The sequence below is a fragment of the Nyctereutes procyonoides genome, unplaced genomic scaffold, assembly GCF_905146905.1.
Source record: "Nyctereutes procyonoides isolate TBG_1078 unplaced genomic scaffold, NYPRO_anot_genome, whole genome shotgun sequence".
NCBI classification, from domain to species: Eukaryota; Metazoa; Chordata; class Mammalia; order Carnivora; family Canidae; genus Nyctereutes; species Nyctereutes procyonoides.
This window is the reverse complement of record NW_026575052.1, coordinates 12,367,870-12,389,082: the sequence shown is the minus strand read 5'-3', so window position 1 is coordinate 12,389,082 and position 21,213 is coordinate 12,367,870. Positions and strand designations below refer to the sequence as shown.

At 50.2% G+C, this 21,213-nt stretch overlaps 1 protein-coding gene across 2 annotated transcripts; it reads left to right on the top strand.

Moving 5' to 3' along the window:
• Positions 1-11,715: 11,715 nt before the first annotated feature.
• KDF1 (keratinocyte differentiation factor 1) lies at positions 11,716-21,144 on the top strand. 2 transcript variants are annotated; one of them, XM_055332610.1, is made up of 4 exons: positions 11,716-11,779; positions 17,170-18,237; positions 18,695-18,769; positions 19,218-21,144. In XM_055332610.1, the coding sequence occupies exons 2-4, from the start codon at positions 17,202-17,204 to the stop codon at positions 19,298-19,300; spliced, it is 1,194 nt and encodes a 397-aa protein (XP_055188585.1). In that variant the 5' UTR covers positions 11,716-11,779; positions 17,170-17,201; the 3' UTR covers positions 19,301-21,144. The 2 variants fall into 2 exon arrangements, with proteins under 2 accessions (XP_055188585.1, XP_055188584.1); XM_055332609.1 differs by lacking the exon at positions 11,716-11,779 and adding an exon at positions 11,796-11,840.
• The last annotated feature ends 69 nt before the right edge of the window (positions 21,145-21,213 follow it).

Below are 21,213 nucleotides of genomic sequence, written 5' to 3'. Positions count from 1 at the left end.
GCTCCCAGCCTCCCTCCTTCTTCATACCCGAGAGCCCAGAGCTAAACCTGGCAACCCCCTGCCCTTCTGCATGTGAGAGGGAACCAGAGAGCCAGATGTACCCCATGCCCTCCCTGGCCCTGACCTCTGACCCCCAACTTCCACACAGTCCCTCTCCATCCTTCATCCTTCAGACCATGTTCCCCACCCCTTCGACAGGGTGCCCTGAGGGCTGGACTCCACAGGAGGGTCCTGAGGGAAAGAGTGGGGTTGTCTGCTCTGACTGGGGGCTCCAAGTCTGGGTTTGCCCACATCCAGTCATGTCACCACCTCCCTATATGTCTCCTCACAGGACTCTGCCTGCCTTAGGGGAGATGGCACAAATCTGGGACACGGCAGGGAGGGGCCCCCCACAGCAGCTCCCACACCAGCCTCTACGGGCATTCCTGCAAGCTCAGGAGAGAGCCGTCCTTTCCCCCACTGTCCCTACGATTTTGGCAAGAATCAAACATAGTTGAAAAAAGCACGAGATGTGAGGAGCCAGATTGATTGGGTAGAATGATTTCCCCACTCTGAACCTCAGTTTGCTCATCCATAAAATGGGAAGAATATCTGCAGATGGTCTTCCCAGAGCTCACTTGTGGGTCCACTTTCACCCCTTCACTGCCAGGACGGGGAGGCGTTGGCCCAGGCTGGGGCCCAGGCTGGACTCCCTGCTCTAGCTCCCAAATCTTGTCTGACTGACTATTTATTCTTTCAGTACTTCTCTGTTGGGAACCACTCTGGAACCCCTCCCCTGGGACCTTGGACCAGCTTCCACTGTAGCACTAAGCTGTCACCTCTCACATTGTGTTGGCACCTCGGAGTGTGGTCTGTCTCCCCCACACACTGTGGGTTCCCCAAGGTCACATGCTAAGTCTCACTTCTCTCTGTGTCCACAGTGCTCAGGCCAGAGGAAGGCACAGAGTAGGTGCTTCGGTGATGCCTGTTGAGTGAGGCATCTACCTCGATTACCACACCCTCCCTATCTCCACCCTGAGCCTCACCATACCTGCCCGGGACTTTGTGTCTCTATTGCTGCTGGTCTCCCGAGCCCACTGTCCTCCTCAGCATCTCGCCTGGGAGGTCCTGGGGCAGGACACAATACCACCCCAGGACCTCTGGTAAGCCCTGGCTTTTCCTTCTACCCTTGAATCTCACCCAGTTCCTCAGGCCACAAACCCAGGGGAGTGTGCTAAACAGTTACATTGGTGGCCTCCATGCACCGGGCTCCCAGGTCTGGATGCTCTTGTGTGTGTACCCTCCCATGTTGACTCTGGGCTTGGCTTTATGACTTGCTTTGGCCAATGGGACATCAAGAAGGGTGAACAGAGACTCAATAGACACTTGCACATTGGGGCCTGTCCTCCTGGAAGCCAGTTGCCTCGCTGGAAGACGGTCAGCTAGACATCTGAATGATGAGAGGTCAGGTGAAGACAGGTCCTGGGTGACAGGAAGCCATTTGGTAATCCAGCCGCAGCTGCCCCCAGCTGAATGCAATCACGTGGCAACCCCAGGCTAAACCAGCAGCGCTGGCCAGCTGGCCCTGGCCAAACCACAGAATTTTTAGAAATGATGTATCAGGGGGACACCTGAGTGGCTCAGAGGTTGAGCATCTGCCTTCAGCTCAGGGCATGATCCCAGGGTCCAAGATCGAGTCCCACATCGAGGTCCCCGCAGGGAGCCTGCTTCTCCCTCTGTCTATGTCTCTGCCTCTCTCTCTGTGTGTCTCTCATGAATAAATAAAATCTTAAAAAAAAAGAATATATCATTGTTTAAGCCACTAAGTTTTGGGATGGTTTCTCTCCCAGCAGTAGATAACTGAAGCAAGGCCCAATCCTGCACCTTCTCCAGTCCAGTGGAATCCACCCCCAGAATATGTCATACATCTCATCACTTCTCACCACATCTCCAGGCACCCCCTAGTCCAGGCCTCTGTCATCTCTCACCTGGACCATTGCCACAGCCTCCTCACTGGGCTCCCTGCCTCCAGTCTTCTCCTCCTACAGTCACCGTCCAGCAACAGGTTTTGGGGTTTTGGTCAGATCAATCCGCACCCCTGCTCAAGACCCTCCAGTAAGTTCCCTGTCATTAAGACTAAAACACAGACTCCTCCATGGCCTTCAGAGCCCTGTGTAGTACAGCACCTGCCACGTCTCCATCCCCATCTCCAGCGGTTCTCCCCTTGCTCACTGCACCCCAGCATCACTGGCTTCCTTTCTGTTTCTTGAACATGCCAAGCATATTCCCCCTGTCAGGGCCTTCACACCAGTCTGTCCAGAAGACTTCCTGTAGTTCTTTCCATCTAGGTCTTTCTGTTCTCAACTTACATGTCCCCTCAGGAAGGCTAAGCATAGAAGAGGGAACAGAGGTTCGGAGTAGTGAGGTCATTTCTCACGTTCACATGATTAGGAAGAGGCCAGGCTGATGTTCCATCCTAGGTCCATGTGACCCCCCCCCCACCATTGCAGGGCTCCTCCTGCCACATCAGCAGTTGGGGAGGATGATAGTGGTGGTCGCAGACACCTGAGAAAGGAGAGAGGTCAGAGGGGCCTCCTTCACTTAATCCTACAAACACTCCCGGCTATAGCCTTTGGACCCTGCCCTGGGCTGGGTGTTGAGGACTCAGAGATGAATCAGACCAGACTTTGCCCTCTGAGAGCTCCCATCTGGGGACAGAGAAAGCAGTAGAGGATGTCAAGGATAACAGAGGAGCTCAGGCAGCCGTGGGGCTCAGGAAGGCAGCCTTCAAGCTGGGAGCTCTCCAGGAAGGCCTAGCAAGGGACTTGAGATGGACTGGAGGGGAGAGCTAGAAAGTAGGAGTGGGGGTGGTGTTCAGTGGCCAGAGCTGCCTATTGTTCCCTGCAAGTGACCAGGACTCAGTGTTGGCCATGCCTGTCCTGTCCATGTCCCACTGTGTGTGTGCGTGTGTGCGTGTGTGCGTGTGTGTGTGTGTGTGTGTGTAAGACAGTGAGGGAACAGTACCAGGGGTGAGGTAGAGGATAGACAAGAAAAGAGTTGAATGAATAAGTGGGTTTTACTGATGTGCAAACAAGTCCAGAGAGGCTGAGTCACTTGCACCAGCTCACAAAGCCACTAGGTGATAAAGGCAGGATCGGAACCCAGGCCTATCCTGCCACCACACAGAGCACAGGGTAGGGGCAGAGGTCCACCTCCTCCACGGCCTGCTGCATATTCACTATATCATCCCAGGTAAGGTCATTCCCCTCATGGACTTCATTTCCTCATCAGTAAATTGAGGGAATTGGATGAAGGTTCTTTAAGCACAAGGAGTCTGAAGGAAATACTTCTATTGGAACCATACTCAGGACCAAAGGAATAGCCTTTGTGCCTCAACCTGGTACAGGATGGCTCCATAGCCTGTAGCTCCCTCCAGGCCCAGCAACTGGGTGCTATGCTAGCTGAAGCCAGGGAGCTCCAGGAATCCCCCAGTGTCAAGTGGACCTGGGATTTCCCACCCAATGGTCTAACTGAGAGTTCCAGAAGCCTCTACCACCAGCTCCTTAGAATCCCAGGGCTCTAACTGCACCTCTATGTACATCATCCTCCCAACCCAGACCCCAGCTCAGTGGCCCTCATTCCCCAGCATAACTTCCAGACTTCTCGAGTTCTCTTCAGAGTGGGACACACCTTTGGCCAATGAAGGAAAGGGGAGAGGCAACTCACTGACCCACTGTCTGACCTGTGCAGACAGATCTGCTCAATCAGAGGAGACAAGATGGCCTCATTTCCCATATTCCAGTTCTGTTCATCCTCCACCATTCTGTTCCCTTCCATCCTGAAGGGTTCCCTTTTGCTGGTTCCATTCCATTTATTCCATTCAGAATTTCAGGAAATTCTACCTGGGAGAGAGGGACATGGTGAGCAGATCTGGAGCTGATTACAGAAGGAAATTGGTTGGTTTTTTTTTTTTAAGATTTTATTTATTCATTTGAGAGGGGGAGAGAGAGAGAGAGCATGAGCAGGGGGTGGGGAATAGCAGAGGGAGAGGGAGAAGGAGAAACAGGCTCCCTGATGAGCAGGGAGCCTGGCATGGGGCTCGATCCCAGGACCCTAAGATCATGACCTGAGCCAAAGGCAGATGCTCAACCAACTGAGCCACCCGGGTGCCTCCAGAAGGGAATTGTTGAGGGAGGATTCCCACACTCTGCTGGGGCCTAGAACAATCTCCAGGACCCTGTTTCTGGGGTACCCAGAGGAGCCACTGCATTGGCTCAGACTCTGTACAGAATGAACTGTGGGATCTACCACTTACTAATTGTGTGACCTTGAGCAAGTGGCTTAAATCTCTGAGCCTTTGTTCTCTCAGCTATAAAAAATGGGGATTTGGGACCTACTCACTGAGCTTTTTGGCAGTTATATGGAATAAGGCATAGAATATACCTAACGCAGAAGGGTAGTCAAGGCAGCAGCAATAATTTTTTGTATCTGCTTATTGTCAGAGGTGGTGGCCTTACCTCAGAGAGTGCTGGCCCAGAATGGCTGGGGAGGCAGAGAGGGAAGAAGGGGTTAAAATAATACAGATATCATCTATTTAGCACTTAACGTGCCAGCCTCTGTTATAATCACCACATGAAACTATTGCTACTTTCACTTTATAGATAAGGTGTCTGAAGCACACAGACGTTCAATAACTTGGCCAAAGTCACACAGCTAGTAAGTGCCAGAACTGGGGCACATTCAGGCTCTCTGACTGCGGAATTCACACTCTGAACCACCGTACTCTCCTACCTTGCATGAAACCCATTTTCAGGGCAGCCCTGGTGGTTCAGCGGTTTAGCGCCGCCTTCAGCCCAGGGCGTGATCCTGGAGACCCAGGATCGTGTCCCACGTCGGGCTCCCTGCATAAAGCCTGCTTCTCCCTCTGCCTCTCTCTGTGTGTCTCTCATGAATAAATAAAATATTTTTTAAAAAAAGTAAAAGAAACCCATTTTCAGATGAGAAATGCTGGGGTTCAAAGAGCTTAAATCCACACTGCAGCAAAACAGGTTTAAGTCCTGACTCAGAGCCTGTCTCGGAAGTTCCGGCAATTTCCACTGTGGCATGCTGCCCCCTAGTGCCCTCTATGGGAGACACACACCCATGCGCCTGATGCACACTCCCCCTGACTCACCTTACAGTTTCTAGATGGCACTCTGCATGTCATCTACATATACAATCGTGATGTTTTTTGGCTATCTCACAAATCCTCAAATTCAATAAATCTAACTCAAACTTTTACACCCCAAACTTGGCCTTCCTCAGTCGTGTCCGGCCAGCCAGCAGCACAAGCCAGAACCCCAGCTGTCTTGACATGTCCTTCTTCCCTCCAGGCTGTCAGTAGCCAAGGAGCCGGAATGGTGGCTAAGGAAGGAGACGAGAGGAGTAGACATCAAACAGGGTAAAGCAACAGTGGTGGCTGCAGATCAGGACGATGGCCCCTGGTCATGGCCAAGAGACAAAACTGAGCTCGGGTGGCTCTGGCTAGAAAGGTAGGCCTTTCTGCTTGGAAAGGAGCCCAAACACAGCTCTAAGGGCTGGGAGGAGGTCACAGTGAGGAGCACTATACTGGGAGCCAGAAGGGCTGGGTACTACTCCATCACAGTATGGCCTTGGGAACCTTGATGAGTCTCAGTTTCGCCATCTGTAAAATGAATATGACAATGCCTACCTTGGACTGTTGTAAGGATTAAATTTTAAGTCTTCGCTTTGTAAACTGTAAAGGGAAGTGCGCAGGAGAGGTTAGTTGTTATCTGGAAAACTCACTCCAGTAGACTTCTTTCCTTTGTCTTACTGAATACTGGACCCATAAGGTACGTTGTTTTGTTTTCAAAGAGGGTCATCAGGGCACCTGGGGGGCTCAGTCAGGTAAGTGTCTGACTCTCTGATTTCTGCTCAGGTCGTGATCTCAGGATCCTGGGATGGAGCCCCACAGTGGGCTCTGCACTCAGTGGGGAGTCTGCTTGAGATTCTCTCTCCCTCTGTCCTTTCCCCAGCTTGCATGCATGTTCTCTCTCTCTCTCTCTCAAATAAATAAATCTCTAAAAAAGGTCATCAATTTGGTTTTTTTTTAAGTTATGGTAAAAGATATAAAAACATAAAATTTGGGGATCCCTGGGTGGCTCAGCGGTTTAGCATCTGCCTTCAGCCCAGGGCATGATCCTGGAGTCCTGGGATCGAGTTCTGCGTCAGGCTCCCTGCATGGAGCCTGCTTCTCCCTCTGCCTGTGTCTGCCTCTCTCTCTCTGTGTGTCTCTTGTGAATAAATAAGTAAAATCTTTAAAAAAAACATAAAATTTGCCATTTTAACCACTTTAACTGCACAATTCAGTGGCATTAATTACATTCACACTGTTGTGTAACCATTGCCATGGTCTATTTCCAAAATTTTTCATCATCCCAAATAGAAACTCTGTACCCATTAAGCAATAACTTCCCATTCCACCCCCCCCCCAGCCCCTGGTAACCTCTAATCTCTGTCTTTATAAATGACTTTGTTCCAAACATTTAATATAAGTGGAATCACAATATTTGTCCTTTTCTGTCTGGCTTATTTCACTTAGGATGATGTCTTCAAGATTCATCTATGCTGGGGCATCTGGCTGACTCAGTCAGGGGAGTACACAACTCTTGATCTCAGCATTGTAGGTTCAGGCCCCATGCTGGGTGTAGAGATTACTTAAAAATAAAACCTTAAAAAATATTCATCTATGCTGTAGCATGTATCAAAATTTCATTCTTTTAAGATTTTATTTTTAAGTAATCTCTACATCCAACACAGAGCTTGAATTTACAACCCCAAGGTCAAGAGTCTCATGCTCTACCAACTGAGCCAGCCAGGTGCCCCAGAACTTCATTCTATAAAGAATGAATAATATTCCATGGTGTGTATTTACCATATTTGGTTGATCCATTCATCTGTTGACGGACACTTGAGTTTTTTCCACTTTTCAGCTAATGTGAATAATGCTGCAATGAACATTGGCATAGAAGTGTTTTTTCTGAGTCCTTGTTTTCAACCCTTTTGGAGATATATATATATATATATATATATATATATATATATATATATATATATATATAAAATCAAGTTTTTTATGGAGTTTTCCAGTATGTACTGTGGTAGGGGGAAGGGCCCTGGGAACAGGGCCCAGTGTGTTAAAGTGTGGCGGAGCAAGGGCCAGAGAAAAGAGGTTTCAGTGTGACCATCATGAGAATAACAGCTAACTTGTGCTTTTTGCAAAACATTCCACACAACTCTAGAGGGGGAAGTATTTTCATCCCCGTTTTACAGATGGAGAGAAAGCCAGTGGCTTCTCCAAAGCCACAGAGTTGGTGAGGGCTCATATTTTCTTTCCTTCCATTTTTTTTCTTTCTAACTAAAGAAAGTAGTTCTGAGATGCTTCAGTCATCATGTTCTTACATGTTAATCTACAGCATTTTAGGCAGCACAGAATTAGAATTTTGTAGTGCAGCTCTGCCCTTTTACAACTAAACACATCCTAGAAAAAGCGAAACTATGGAGACAGGAAAAAGATGAGTGGTTCCTAAGGGCTGGGATTGAATGGAGGGACTCACCACAGAGAGGTTTAGGGAAATTTTGAGGGGTGATAGAACTGATCTATATTGAGATTGTGGTGGTAACCATGCAACTGCATGCATTTTTAGAGATTCACAGAACTATATCCTTAAAAGGTGAATTATGAGTTGAAATGTACCTTACCTTTTAAAAAAGAACGAATAAATGAATGGGGGACAAACTAAGACTCTAGACTCTCACATTTGTGCTATCTTGAGAACTTTGCAAGTGAAAACACCCTTAATTATTTAGAGCAGGGCAGCCCGGGTGGCTCAGCTGTTTAGCGCCGCCTTCAGCTCAGGGCCTGATCCCTGCAGGAAGCCTCCTTCTCCCTCTGCCTCTCTCTCTTTCTGTGTTTCTCATGAATCAATAAATAAAATATTTTAAGAAATTATTTAGAGTATAAATATCTATTCTTTCATTCATTTACTCATAATAAAATAAAAGCATGTGAACCCATCATCCAACCCGAGAACTACAGCATCACTAAAAATTAAATCTATTTATGGTTTCCCCCACTCCATACCCCACGATATCACTGTTCTGAATTCTATATTCTTCATTCTATTGCTCTTTTTTTTAAGTAGGGTTTTTTTCACACATAAATTATGTTGAGCCTTATGAATTTGCCATTTTTATAGGTCAAAACAGGTCACAACCCAGCAACTTCTTATGGCTCAATCCAATATTATGTCTAAACATAGTAGTTCTGTTTTTATTTGAATTTTACAAAAAAAGAAATCATTCCATCTATACTCTTCTGGGACTTGTATTTTTTTAATTAATTAATTTTAGTAATCTCTACACTAGAGAGAGAGATGTGGCACTAGAACTCACAAATGCCAAGATCAAGAATCACATGCTCTTCCAACTGAGTCAGCTCCGAGGGACTTAAATTTTTCTTTTTTTTTTAAGATTTTATTTATTTATTTATTCATGAGAGACACACAGAGAGGGGCAGAGACAGAGACAGAGGGAGAAGCAGGTTCCCTGCAGGGAGCCCAGTGTGGGACTCAATCCCAGGACCGGGATCACACCTTGAGTCAAAGGCAGACACTCAAATGCTGAGCCACCCAGGCGTCCCCAGGACTTAAATTTTTCACTCAATATTATATCACCATGGGGGATCCCTGGGTGGCTCAGCAGTTTGGCACCTGCCTTCAGCCCAGGGTGTCATCCTGGAGTCCCAGGATGGAGTCCCACATCAGGCTCCCTGCATGGAGCCTGCTTCTCCCTCTGCCTGTGTCTCTGCCTCTCTCTCTCTCTCTCTCTCTCTCTCTCTCTCTCTCTCTGTCTCTCATGAATAAATAAAATCTTTAAAAATATATATTATATCACCATGATTCAGCCACATTGCTATTTTTCATTCATTTTCTACTGTTGTATAATTATTCCACATTTCTTTGTTTCCTGTCAATGGCATTTGAGTGTTTTTATTTTGGGGATACCAGAATGTTTCTACTACTATTCTTAGACATGGTTCCTAGTGCATGTGTGCATTTCTTTTAAGATTTATTTATTTTAGAAATATAGCTCTCATGAGCAAGGAGAGGGACGGGGGAGAGGGACAAAGAGAATCCGAAGCAGACGCCCCCCCTGAGTGCAGAGCCCACTCGGGGCTTCATTCCAGGACCCTGAAATCATGACCTGAGATGAAATCAAGAGTAAGATGCTAAACTGACTGAGCCACCCAGGCACCCCATATGTGTGCAATTCTTGTGGTGGTACCCAGGAATGGACTTGCTAGGTCTTAGGATATACAGGTGTTCAACTGTACACAATGTGACTTGCTTTCTGAGCTCCAAATGAGGATATACCATGCCACTTGCCCCCAACTGAGAATGTAGACAAGATATGGTGGGAGCTGTGGAGGGTTTCTCGTGGAATTGAGCACCTATTGTGTACACATGGTAGGGGACCAATAGAATGAGATGTTGGTGCCCTGAGAGATAAGATAGGGAAAAAAAGAAACCCAATTGCCATGGAAATCATCTTCCAAGGAGTGCTCCACCCTGGCTGGACAAGGGGAAGGTTTGAGACCCAAACGGAGCAAAGGACTCTATCCTAGTTGGCAGTATCTCCATCTAGGGTTAGGAGGTTGTGTATCTGGTATATCTGGAACAGGAGAGGCTTAGGCCATGCTGAATTCCTCCCACCTACCAACACTTACCCCAAAGATCTCTTCACATATCCTTTATCTCATTTTGCATCTGTTATCTTTTTTCATTCTTCCAATTGGAGAAGATACTATCATCTCCACAAATGAGGCTTAGAGAAGGGAAGTGCCTTGCCCAAAATCATGTGTTTTATTGCAACTGCCTGAACAGAGAATTGTTCCTTCCTTATCCTCAGTTTCCACATTTATAAAATGGGAACGATAACACCTAACCCACCTCACAGACTAGTGGGAAGATTAAATAATACCATTCAAGCTTGAGTCCTGGAGATGCTCCTTGAAAGTCACTTGTTTGAAAAAAAAAAAAGTGGGGCGCCTGTGTGACTCAGTTGGTTAAGCATCTGCCTTAGGCTCAGGTCATAATCTTGGGGTCCTGGGATAGAGCCCCACATCAGAGTTCCCTGTTCTGCTTCTCCCTTTCCCCTTGCTCCTCTCCCTGCTTGTGCTCTCTCTCTCTCAAATAAATAAATGAAATCTTTTTTAATAAAAATAAGTTAAGGACGCCTGGGTGGCTCGTGGTTGAGTGCCTCCCTTCTGCTCAGGGTGTGATCCTGGAGTCCCCCATATCAAGTCCCACATCAGGCTCCCTGCACAAAGCCGGCTTCTGTCTCTGCCTGTGTCTGCCTCTCTCTGTGTCTCTCATGAATAAATAAATAAAATCTTTAAAAAGTTATAAATTGGGGATCCCTGGGTGGCTCAGCGGTTTAGCGCCTGCCTTTGGCCCAGGTCGTGATCCTGGAGACCCTGGATGGAGTCCCGCATCGGACTCCCTGCATGGAGCCTGCTTCTCCTTCTGCCGGTGTCTCTGCCTCTCTCTCTCTCTCTCTCTCTCTCTCTCTCTCTGTGCCTCTCATGAATAAATAAATAAAATCTGAAAAAAATAAAAATAATAAATAACTTTAAAAAATAAAAAATAAAAATAAATTAAAAAGAAAGAAAGAAAGTCACTTGTTTATTGGTGCTACTGTTATTATTAAATTGCTATTAAGGGGAGCAGGAGGGCAGCCTCGGTGGCTTAGCGGTTCAGCGCCGCGTTCAGCCCAGGGTGTGATCCTGGAGACCCAGAATCGAGTCCCATCAGGCTCCCAGCATGGAGTCAGCTTCTCCCTCTGCCTGTCTCTGTCTCTAATAAATAAATAAAAAATCTTTAAAAAGGGGGGGGGGCTGGGAGCACGAACCCAGGATAGGCGGAGCCCTGACTTCTTGCCACCTTGTGATGTTGCCTCTTGCAGAGACTCCATAGGTTGTGGTAATCAAAGCTCACTTTGGTCGCCTCTGCTGTTCTGTGATGTGTCTTTCAGGACTGCACAACCGCATCCTCCACCCTGCTTCTAGGCCCCAGAGTAGAGGTAGTTGTCCTCTCCCGCAGATTTCAGCAAACAGAGATGAACTGACCGGCGAGCAGAGGACGCCCACCCTCTACCTCAGGGCGAAGGAAGAAATCGGAGCCCAGCAGTTTATTCCATCGAGAGTGTCTGCTGAGCACCTAGTATGTGCCAGTCCTGCGCTGGGCCCCAGGAGCATCGGGGGCAAGCCTAGACCCCGTCCTCAGGTCAGCAAAGGAGGGGTCAGAAGACAAGAAAACTGTGTGCTAATTATTACAAGACCGAAGTACAGAGAACTGTTCTAGTTAACGGGAAACCAGACAGGCCTAGGGGCCAGAGAAGGCACCCCAGGAGACCCATGCCCTTAGAGCTGGGCCTTAAAGAACTGCCAAGCGCTCTCCAGGTGCGCAGAGATTGCTAGGGCGCCCTGCCCATTTAACAGAAGAGGAGACTGAACGCCAGCGTCGGTCTGCCCTGCCCGCCTCCCTGAGCCGGAGCAGACAGCACCGCTCGAGTCCGTAGGCCGAGCGCCCCAGCCGGGTGCCCCTCCACCGCCCCCCCCTCCGCGCCCAGGGCGGGGCCTCGGCCCAGGTGCGCGGCGGCGGCGCTTCGCGGAGGCAGGAAGTGTGTCCCCAGCGGCGGCCCGTGCAGCGCTCCCGCGAGACGCTCACCTGCGCTCCAGGTGAGCGGCAAGGGGGGCGGGGGGAGGGGCCGAGCCGGAGGCGGCTCACCTGGCGGGACAGGTAAGCCCCGCGCGGGCCCGTGGGGGCGCGAAGCACGGCGACACTGGTGTGGAGAGACCCCCGAGACTACACCTGGGCGGGGGAGGGTCCCGGGGCCGGTTCCGCGGGCGCCACCCTCCCACTTCCGGGGTGTGCGGGCCGGGCCGAGGAGCGGCCCGAGCGGGCGCCTGGGCTGGGCGGGCAGAGAGGGGGCCGCGGGCGCCCCCGGGGCTGCGCTGGCGGGCCGGGGCGGGGGGCAGCGTCGGGCCGGGGCGGGGGGCCGTGCACAGCCGGAGGAACGGTGTCAGGGCGGGCACGGGGCTGCGTCTGCCCCCGGGCGGGGGCCCCTGCAGCTGGAGACGGCGGCGCCCGCCCCTAGGGCACTGCTGGCGTAGGGGCTGTGCTAATCGGAGGGGCAGTGCCGGGGTCTGGTCCTCCCTCGCCCGGGAGTAGGTGCCCCCGGATGCCGGAGCCGCGGGCTGAGCCTTTGGGGCAGGAAATAGAGGGTGCGGGGATGCCGGGTGCGAGAGCCGAAGGCTGTTCCCCGAGCGGGCTGGGGTGCCCCTGTCGGCTCGGTGTGCAAGACTAGGCTGGGTACGGGGGTGGGGCCTGTCCTGGGGAACCTCGGGAGGAGGGGGATGGTACAGAGACAGACCCCCGTGTGTGTGTGCGTCTTCTCAGGGACTAGGGAAGGGGGAAGAGCATCTAGGGAAGTTTGGTGAGGACGGGCTTAGGACCTTCTGACTCTGGGGAAGATCCCTGCAGTGACCTGGGGCGCCCAGCGTCCGAGTCCTTCCCACGTGCCAGGCACCACACTAAGCAACCTGCAGGCAATATCTCATTTAAACCTTACGGTGACCCAGGATGATACTAATCTCTCCCCTTGTTAAGTGGAGAAAACTGAGGCCAAGAGTTTTGCCCCAGGTCACAATAGGAGCAAGGGTCCTCCCCTCACTTAACCAAGTGACCGGGTGTTCCTAGGGTTTAAGGGGGGCGGTATGCAGCAACAGCTTGGGGAAGATAGAACCTGGAAAAAATGGGCTGAGTTTGACTTCAGGCAGGTTTTGGACCTAGAGGGGTGGGGGAAACTGAAACAAGTTACTGTCCTTATCCTACCTAGGTCTTGGTCCCCACTTCCCTCTATCTTACCCACATTCCAGGTATGTGGCACAAAACAAAGTACATGGGCTCCAGAGTCTGGTAAACCACAGTACAAATCCTGTTCCATCCCTTTCCAGCTGGGTGTCTCTGGGCAAGTCACTTCTGAGCTTCAGCTTCCCAATCTATAAAGTGGAGACAGAATACTTACAGAGCAATTGTGACTGTTGGGTAAAGTGAATATCCTCCTGGGCTGGACCTGTTTCTGGCCCATTCACTGATGTTTCTCAGGATTTAGTACACTGCTGGGCACATGATAGGTGCTCAGTAAACATTTGGTGGGTCAATTTAATGAATAGCAGCAAATCCTTAAGCCTTGGAGGCAGAGGAGTGACCCAGACCATCATCAGTAACCCCTTGATGTTTTTACAAACCCCAGGTACCCCAGAACTCAGTGTGGTTCAAACAGCGTAGAGGCACCCGCCCTTCTCATCCAAGGCCTGAGCTTGAAAGACTTGGGCTTTCCTGTGTGGTCCATCCATGGGTACAGGCTTGTCCATGGGGCTGGCAGCTGGCCACTTTGCCCCCTTCCTCCCAAGTAATAGATGGAATGAGGTAGTGGGTTAGAATCGGGGCTAGGCTGCTTGGGTACAAATAGATGTGTGGCTTAAACAACATATTTAACCTATTTGGGCCTCTCAGGGTATAGTAATAATAACAATAATAATACCTACAAATAAAGTTGTGAAAATTGGTTTAATATATTCACAGCACACAAAACAATAACCAACTCATTCAATAGAATACAGACTCCTGAGGTTAGGGAATTTTGTCTGTTTAACCATTGCATCCACCAAATTTAGGATAGTCTCTGGCACTCAGTAGGCCCTCACTAAATATTTGTTAATTGAGTGAATGAATGAATGAATGAATGAATCCATACTCATTCCCACATTGCTCAAACCAAGGCAAAGGTTTTTAACCACGGGCTGTCTGGATCATGAGGGACTTTTTTTTTTTTTTAAGATTTTATTTATTTATTCATGAGAGACACAGGGAGAGAAAGGCAGAGACCTAGGCAGAGGGAGAAGCAGGCACCAGGTAGGGAGCCCGATGTAGGACTCGATCCCGGGACTACGGGATCATGGCCTGAGCCAAAGGCAGACAGTCAACCACTGAGCCACTCAGGTGTCCCCACAGGGGACTTTCAAGTCACCTATTGCAATCTCCTATTTCATCCCCCTCCCCCGAGCCTGCTGCTACCCCCATTCTGGTCAGCCTAGAGCCTAAGTCCTTTTTCTTTGTACCCAATGGTCCTGGTTCTACTCTGAGGTCACACAGAACATGTCAGTCCCCTGAAGCACTTACTGTGCCCAGCCCTGTTCCCACACTGAGGTGGAAGGGAGTCAGACACAGCTCCTGCCCCTTAGGGTCATATAAGCTTATCTTCAGTTCAAGGCCAACCCAGCTGACAGAGCCCCCAGAAAGCTATGAGGAGAGGTGTTCCCATCTGACTTGGGGAGCTGGAGGGGCCTTGGAGAAGGAGTGCCAAATGAGGCCAGGGGGGTGGATTCCATAATTGTAAGAATAGAAACTTCCATATTCTCTTACCCAGACACCATGGCCGACATTCCTTCCCTCCCTCCCCTTCTCTTTTAAGACACATGCACCTTCTGATTTTCTTGGGAAAGTTTTGAGATTAGCTTGCTGACATCATGCTCCTTTACCCCTAAATGCTTCAATGTGTACTTCCTGAGAATAGAACATTGTCTTATTTAACCACAGTAATCAAATTCAGAAAATTTAATACTGGCATAATACTATTAAATAATATACAGTCTCCTTTTAAATTTCACCATTTATCCACATCATCCAGTTTCCAATTTTTCCTCTTGATCCAGGATCCAGTCCAAGATCACACATTGCATTTAGTTGTCATTCCCTTAAGCTGGGCTTGTCTGATGTCTCCTCATGATTACATTCAGGTTACGCATTTTAGGCAGAAGCACTCCTTAAGTGATGTAGTATCCTCTTGGTAGAGTGTCAGAGGCCCATGATGTCAGTTCATCCTATTATTGGTGACGTTAACTTCGATCATTTGATTACAGTGGAATCTGCCAGGTTTCTCCAGATTTTTTAAGTTCTCCCTGGTTGCCTCAAGTAGAAGGGAATGGAAGAGGATGAAATAGGAGCCTTGACAATAACCTGGGTGAGAGATGATGGTGGCCCTGTTTAAAGAGGTGGCATTTATTTGCCCACGGAAACACTGTCTGTTAGAGCCAAAACTGGGACTCTAACACAGATATCCTGATGTCCACCACATCACCAGTTCTAGGACCCCAATGCCATTAAATCGAGGATAGAAAGATAAGGGATCAATGTTGCAGAAAATCCAGGTTATTCCTGGCAGACCCCTATATGTGTTCAAGGACCTTCCACATATCACTATATAATGTCCCCGGACTCCCTCAGGCATAGTTTTTCACTCCCATAATGCCTCGTATATCCTACACGTTCTATCTCAGGAGATTTTAAGCATCTGTTTTTCCTACAAAACCACTAGTGAGTCACAAAAACAGGATCTGTAGTTTATTTGTCTTTGATTTTATGGTGCCTAACATGGGCCTAGGCTCAGTGATTATGGGGTGAATGAAATCTTCGCTCTGAGCTTGCTTGCAACCAAGTCAATAAAGGAAAGAAGGTGAAAAAAAAAAAAGGAAAGGAAAGAAGGTGTATTTTGTGGCTTGGCTTTCTTGTCTAATCAAAGGAAGCAAAAGAGTGCTTGGCGTTAAATATTGCTAAGAGAGCAAAACCAATCCAAACTGAAACATTGACAGGGAACTGTCACACTCCCATGTCTGACTTGAAGGAAGAGGGGAAAGGAAGGTAGTGATGGTCAGGTTCTGTAGAAAGTCACATGGAAAGGCATTTGTTGAGAACCTCAGAGACTCTGTTGAGTAGGCTCACCAACAGTGGGAATAAACTGGGGGAGACCATTCCCTGGAAAGTGGTATCTCAGGAGATTGTGATAAAATATACATTGCATAAAATTTACCATCTTAAGTTTTTTAGTACCATTTTAACCATACAGTTCTGTGGCATTAAACACATTCACATTGTTGTGTAATCATCACTACCATCCTTCTCCAGAACTTTTTCATCTTTCCAAAGTGGAACTCTACCCATGAAACACTGACTTCCCATTTCCCCCTGCCTCCAGCCCCTAGCAACCACCATTTACTTTCTGTCTTAAGGATTTGATTATCCTAGATTTTTCATATAAGTGGGACCATACAACATGTGTCCTTCGTGTCAGGTTTATTTTACTTAGCATAATGTCTCAAAGCTCATCTATGTTATGGCAGGTATCAGAATTTTATTCCTTTTAAGGACTGAATAATATTCCACTATATGTATACGTCATGTTTTCTTTATTCATTCACCTGTCAATGGACATTTGGGTTTTTCCACCTTTTGCCTATTGCAAAATATATATATGCTACTGTGTTACCTTGGCATACAGATGTCTGTTTAAGTCCCTGTTTTCCATTCTTTTGGGTGTATATAACCAGATTTGGGATTGCTGGGCCATATGGCAGTCCTGTGTTTAATTTTTTGAGGAACTGCTGTACTGTTTGCCACAGCAGCTGCACCACTCTACAAGGGCTCCACTGTCCCCACATCTCCAATGCCTGTCATTCTCTGGTTTTTCAGTAGCAGCCGTCCCACCGCATCCCTGGGTGTGAGTCCCAGGGCATTTCTTTTTTCTTACAGATTTTATTTATTTATTCATGAGAGACACAGAGAGAAGTAGGCAGAGGGAGAAGTAGGTTCCCTGTGGGGAGCTTGATGTGGGACTCGATCCTAGGACTCCAGGATGACCCTGAGCTGAAGGCAGATGCTCAACCACTGAGCCACCCAGATGCCCCGAGATATCTTTTTTAAGATTTATTTATTAATATGAGAGGGCGAGGACAGGCTAAGGGAGACGGATAGAGAGAATCCCAAACTTTGCACTGAGTGCGGAGCTCAATGTGGGGCTGGATCTCACGACCCTGAGATCATGACCTGAGCCAAAATCAAAAGTCAGACACTTAACTGACTGAGCCACCCAGGCACCCTGTCCCAGGAAATTTTCACATGTAGGTTGGACCAGAGAGAGAATTTCTTTGGGAGAGAGGGATAGTAGGTGAAGGTTCGTGGGCGTAACTGTGCCCTTGAACCTGACTCCTTCCTGGCCTCTCCTCTACAGGTGCCTGACTGCAACAAATCTTGCAATGAGCCATGCCCCGCCCTGGACACCCCCGCCCATCATCTGGGCCCCCACGCTTGGGACCCTGGGAACAGCCAACAGAACTATGCCTGGAGACTTTTGATGAGCCGTCCCAACCTCCACCAAGCCGCCGCACCCGCAGGCCAGACCCCAAGGACCCTGGCCACCACGGGCCGGAGAGCCTTACCTTCATCTCCGGCTCTGCTGAGTCGGCTGCTGAGCCCCCAGCCTGTTGCCTGCTCTGGCGACCCTGGGTGTGGGACTGGTGCCGGGCTGCCCTCTGCTTCCGTCGCTGCCGGAGTTGCCTCCAGCGTTGTGGGGCGTGCATGCGGGGCTGCAGTCCCTGCTTGTCTGCTGGGGACTCCCCCGAGGGGGCTGCTGAAGCCACCTGGGCCAAAGACCACAATGGAGTGCCCCCCAGCCCCGACCGCGCACCTCCCAGCCGGCGGGATGGCCAACGGCTCAAGTCAACCATGGGTAGCAGTTTCAGCTACCCTGACGTCAAGCTCAAAGGCATCCCTGTATATCCCTACCGCAGCACCACCTCCCCAGCCCCGGATGCGGACTCCTGCTGCAAGGAGCCACTGGCCGAGCCCCCACCCATGCGGCACAGCCTGCCTAGCACCCTTGCCAGCAGCCCCCGGGGCTCTGAAGAGTACTACTCCTTCCATGAGTCGGACCTGGACCTGCCCGAGATAGGAAGCGGCTCCATGTCCAGCCGAGAGATTGATGTGCTCATCTTCAAGAAGCTGACAGAGCTGTTCAGCGTACACCAGATAGACGAGCTGGCCAAGTGCACATCAGACACTGTGTTCCTGGAGAAGACCAGTAAGATCTCGGACCTTATCAGCAGCATCACCCAGGACTACCACCTGGATGAGCAGGACGCTGAGGGCCGCCTGGTTCGCGGCATCATTCGCATCAGTACCCGCAAGAGCCGAGCCCGCCCGCAGACCACAGAGGGGCGCTCCATGCGGGGTGCTGCCCCTGCTGCTGCCCCTGACAGTGGCCATGAGACCATGGTGGGCTCAGGGCTCAGCCAGGATGGTAGGTGGGGTTCCACACGGCTGAGGGTCAGAGTGGAGGACACTCTGGCCAAGGGGGGGCTGCAATGGGTTGTGGCCACAATGGGCCCACCCCTCAGCCAGTCCCTGCTCCCTGTTGTCTTTTTCCTCCCCTTTCTCAACCCCTCTGTGTCCCCTAAGTGGCCCCTCTGTCCCCTCGCTGTCACCTGCCAGAACTTGCAGGCCTAGCCCAGGAACCCATGTGAATTTGGACCTCTGCCCTGGCCTAACCAAAATCCCCACACCTGCCCACCATCACAGATGCACGCATACACGCATGCGAGCACACTCACACTCAAGTTGTGTCTTTGTTTTAAACATTGGTTCTCTAAGTCGGCCCAGGAGTAGGTGACCCTGCCCTTGTCAGGCAGGAGCTAAAGTGGGGGGTTGGGCTAAAAGGATGTGATAATGACCACTGCCCCCTCCTGTTCCCTCCCTAGAGCTCACAGTGCAGATCTCCCAGGAGACTACTGCAGATGCCATCGCCAGGAAGCTGAGGCCTTATGGAGCTCCAGGTTTGGTCCTGACCTGAGAGTGCAGTGATGGGAGTGCCCCGGGGCTCCCCCCTCCCCCCTGCATGTCCCCTCTCCCAGAGGGTGGGTGGGGATGGGATCAGAAAGGGGCCAGAAGCCTGAGCAGCCACAGACCCCATCCTAAGCCCCCCAGTCACTAGGGACAGTGAAGAAGGCGGAGGCCATCTGCTAGCAATGAACAGGCACCCAGTGTGCTTTCTACTGCTGCCTTCTTGGTCTCCATAAGCCCCCAGGAGTGGTGTCATTACCCTTTTACAGACAGTAAGGCTGGGGCTCAGAGAGGTCAAGAAGCTGAGTGGGTCATCCAGCCAAGATTAGACTGACCAGGCTTGAGTCCCACTGTTCCTTCTCAGCAAGCTTCTCCCTGCCCATGGTACCTGGATGAGCTCCTTCCCCTTTCTGAGCCTGTTTCCTCTTCCCTTCCCCTTAGGATACCCAGCCAGCCATGATTCATCCTTCCAGGGTACAGACACAGACTCATCAGGAGCACCGCTGCTCCAGGTGTACTGCTAACCCCAACTGGGCCCAGGACAGCAACCCCTTCTGGGAGAAGTACAGCCCACAGCATGAAGAGGGGAAGCAGGAGCCCTTTTGGAGGAAGCTGGGCCATTAAGACCAGAAGCAGGGGCCACCCTGGCTCCTCCCACCTCAGTTGACTGGTTCCTGAACCATGTGCATTTCACTGGGCCATGGTGCCCACATCACCCTGGTTCCCTTGCTGGCCTGACCCCTGACTGGGCCTGTTCCTTCCTGCTCGGTCTTCAGAAGCCCGAATCATGGAAAGCGAAGACTTACAGTTCCTTTCTGGGATTGAATCCCAGCTCTACCCCCATTATATGCACCCATAATCATACAAAGTTCCTCCTCCCCAGGATGAGGGTGGGGGGAAAGAGTGATAGCTCACAGAAGCTTATCTTGAATGGATTGGGTTGGGGGCAGGCAGGGTCTGTCTGGAATTCTGTGGGCAGTGCCCACTCCACATTATGTTCTACTGGTTCTTGGCTGATGTTCTGTATACTAACATGACCACAGTTGCAAGTACAAAAGTAGTAGATGACTGCCTGGTCATCTCGGCTGTGATACTGCCCTTTCTGTCCAATCTGCTGGACTGCTACACAGAGCAGGAGACAGGATAGAGTGCCCAGCCTGCCTTAGCGTTATGGGGTCAGTCAGAAGGCTAAAATGAGAGCAAGACTGCCCACCTAGGAGGTTCACTGAGTTCCAGGTAAAGAGCCAGTTTCTGTAGTTTCTGTACCTGAGAAAGTTCTAATAAGTGGTTTCTATCACTGTTGAGAGGTTCTTCTAGGCAGGCCTACCAACTCCTGAAGGCTGGCCTGTTCCCAGCCATTCTTGCAGCTTCCCCAAATCCTTTGAGCTTGGTCAGCCCCCACCCAGCCTGACTTGAAGCCCCATCCCCCTCTTCCAGGTTCTGACAAAACACCAGGGTCTACTGGAATCTTCTTGACCTTCCCAACAACCCTGGAGTGGGCTCATTCTTTGATGGACTGTGAGGCTAGGGCTCTGAGGGGTCAAGAAACTTGGTCACACAGCTAGTAACTGGCTCTGGACCTGGAAGCTGGCCTCTTGGCAGTTTTGTCCCAAAGCTGGCAAGCTGACCTGCTTGGGGCAGAAGCGAGATCTGTTTAATTTTTTTTTTTATTTTTTTTTATTTTATGATAGAGAGAGAGAGAGAGGCAGAGGGAGAAACAGGCTCCATGCACCGGGAGCCCGACATGGGATTTGATCCCTGGTCTCCAGGATCGCGCCCTGGGCCAAAGGCAGGTGCCAAACCGCTGCGCCACCCAGGGATCCCCGCGAGATCTGTTTGGACACAAGCCTAACTGGGTTCAGAAGGATCCTACTTAGCCCTCCCTCCCACACAGGAGAGTGTCCTCAGCCTCTCAGCAGTGAGGACAGAGCAAGCCCACCAGCCCATCCTTGCCCAGGATCCCCCTCCTTAGCCACTACCTCACCTAGAGCCCTCACAGCGTCCTTCTATTGTCCTCATAGGCCCTTTTGGAAGATGACAACCAAACTACTTATCTAGCTCCCTACAGACACACAGGCCAGTCCCCTTAGGGGCTTGTGACCATAGGCCCCAGTACCAGGGACAAACTGGCCCCTTTCCTGCAGCTCTGCCGTCCCATCCAAGGCCAGGCCTCTCCAAGACTCAGAGTGTCTACAGTGAGACACTGAGAGATGTAAATGGAATCAGGTCCAGCTGGTCTTAAGTTCTGCTGAGTCATGGGCCCCTTAAGAATCTGACGTATATTCTGGTCCTATAACCAGAAAAACTCACCTATGCTCAGTCACAGAGACTAAAAGCCTTGTTTTAATTCTCCCTTTTAAGTAGAGAAACCGCTCCAGAGAGGTGTAAGGACTTGCTCCAGGTCACATGGCAGGATCTGGGAGGGACTCCAGGCCCC

Excerpts from the sequence above, each read along its gene's own strand:
- KDF1 (XM_055332610.1), top strand. The coding sequence starts at position 17,202 with ATGCCCCGCCCTGGACACCCCCGCCCATCATCTGGGCCCCCACGCTTG. Across the intron at positions 18,238-18,694 it reads CTCAGGGCTCAGCCAGGATG|AGCTCACAGTGCAGATCTCC; the intron begins GTAGGTGGGGTT and ends TTCCCTCCCTAG. Across the intron at positions 18,770-19,217 it reads GAGGCCTTATGGAGCTCCAG|GATACCCAGCCAGCCATGAT; the intron begins GTTTGGTCCTGA and ends CCTTCCCCTTAG.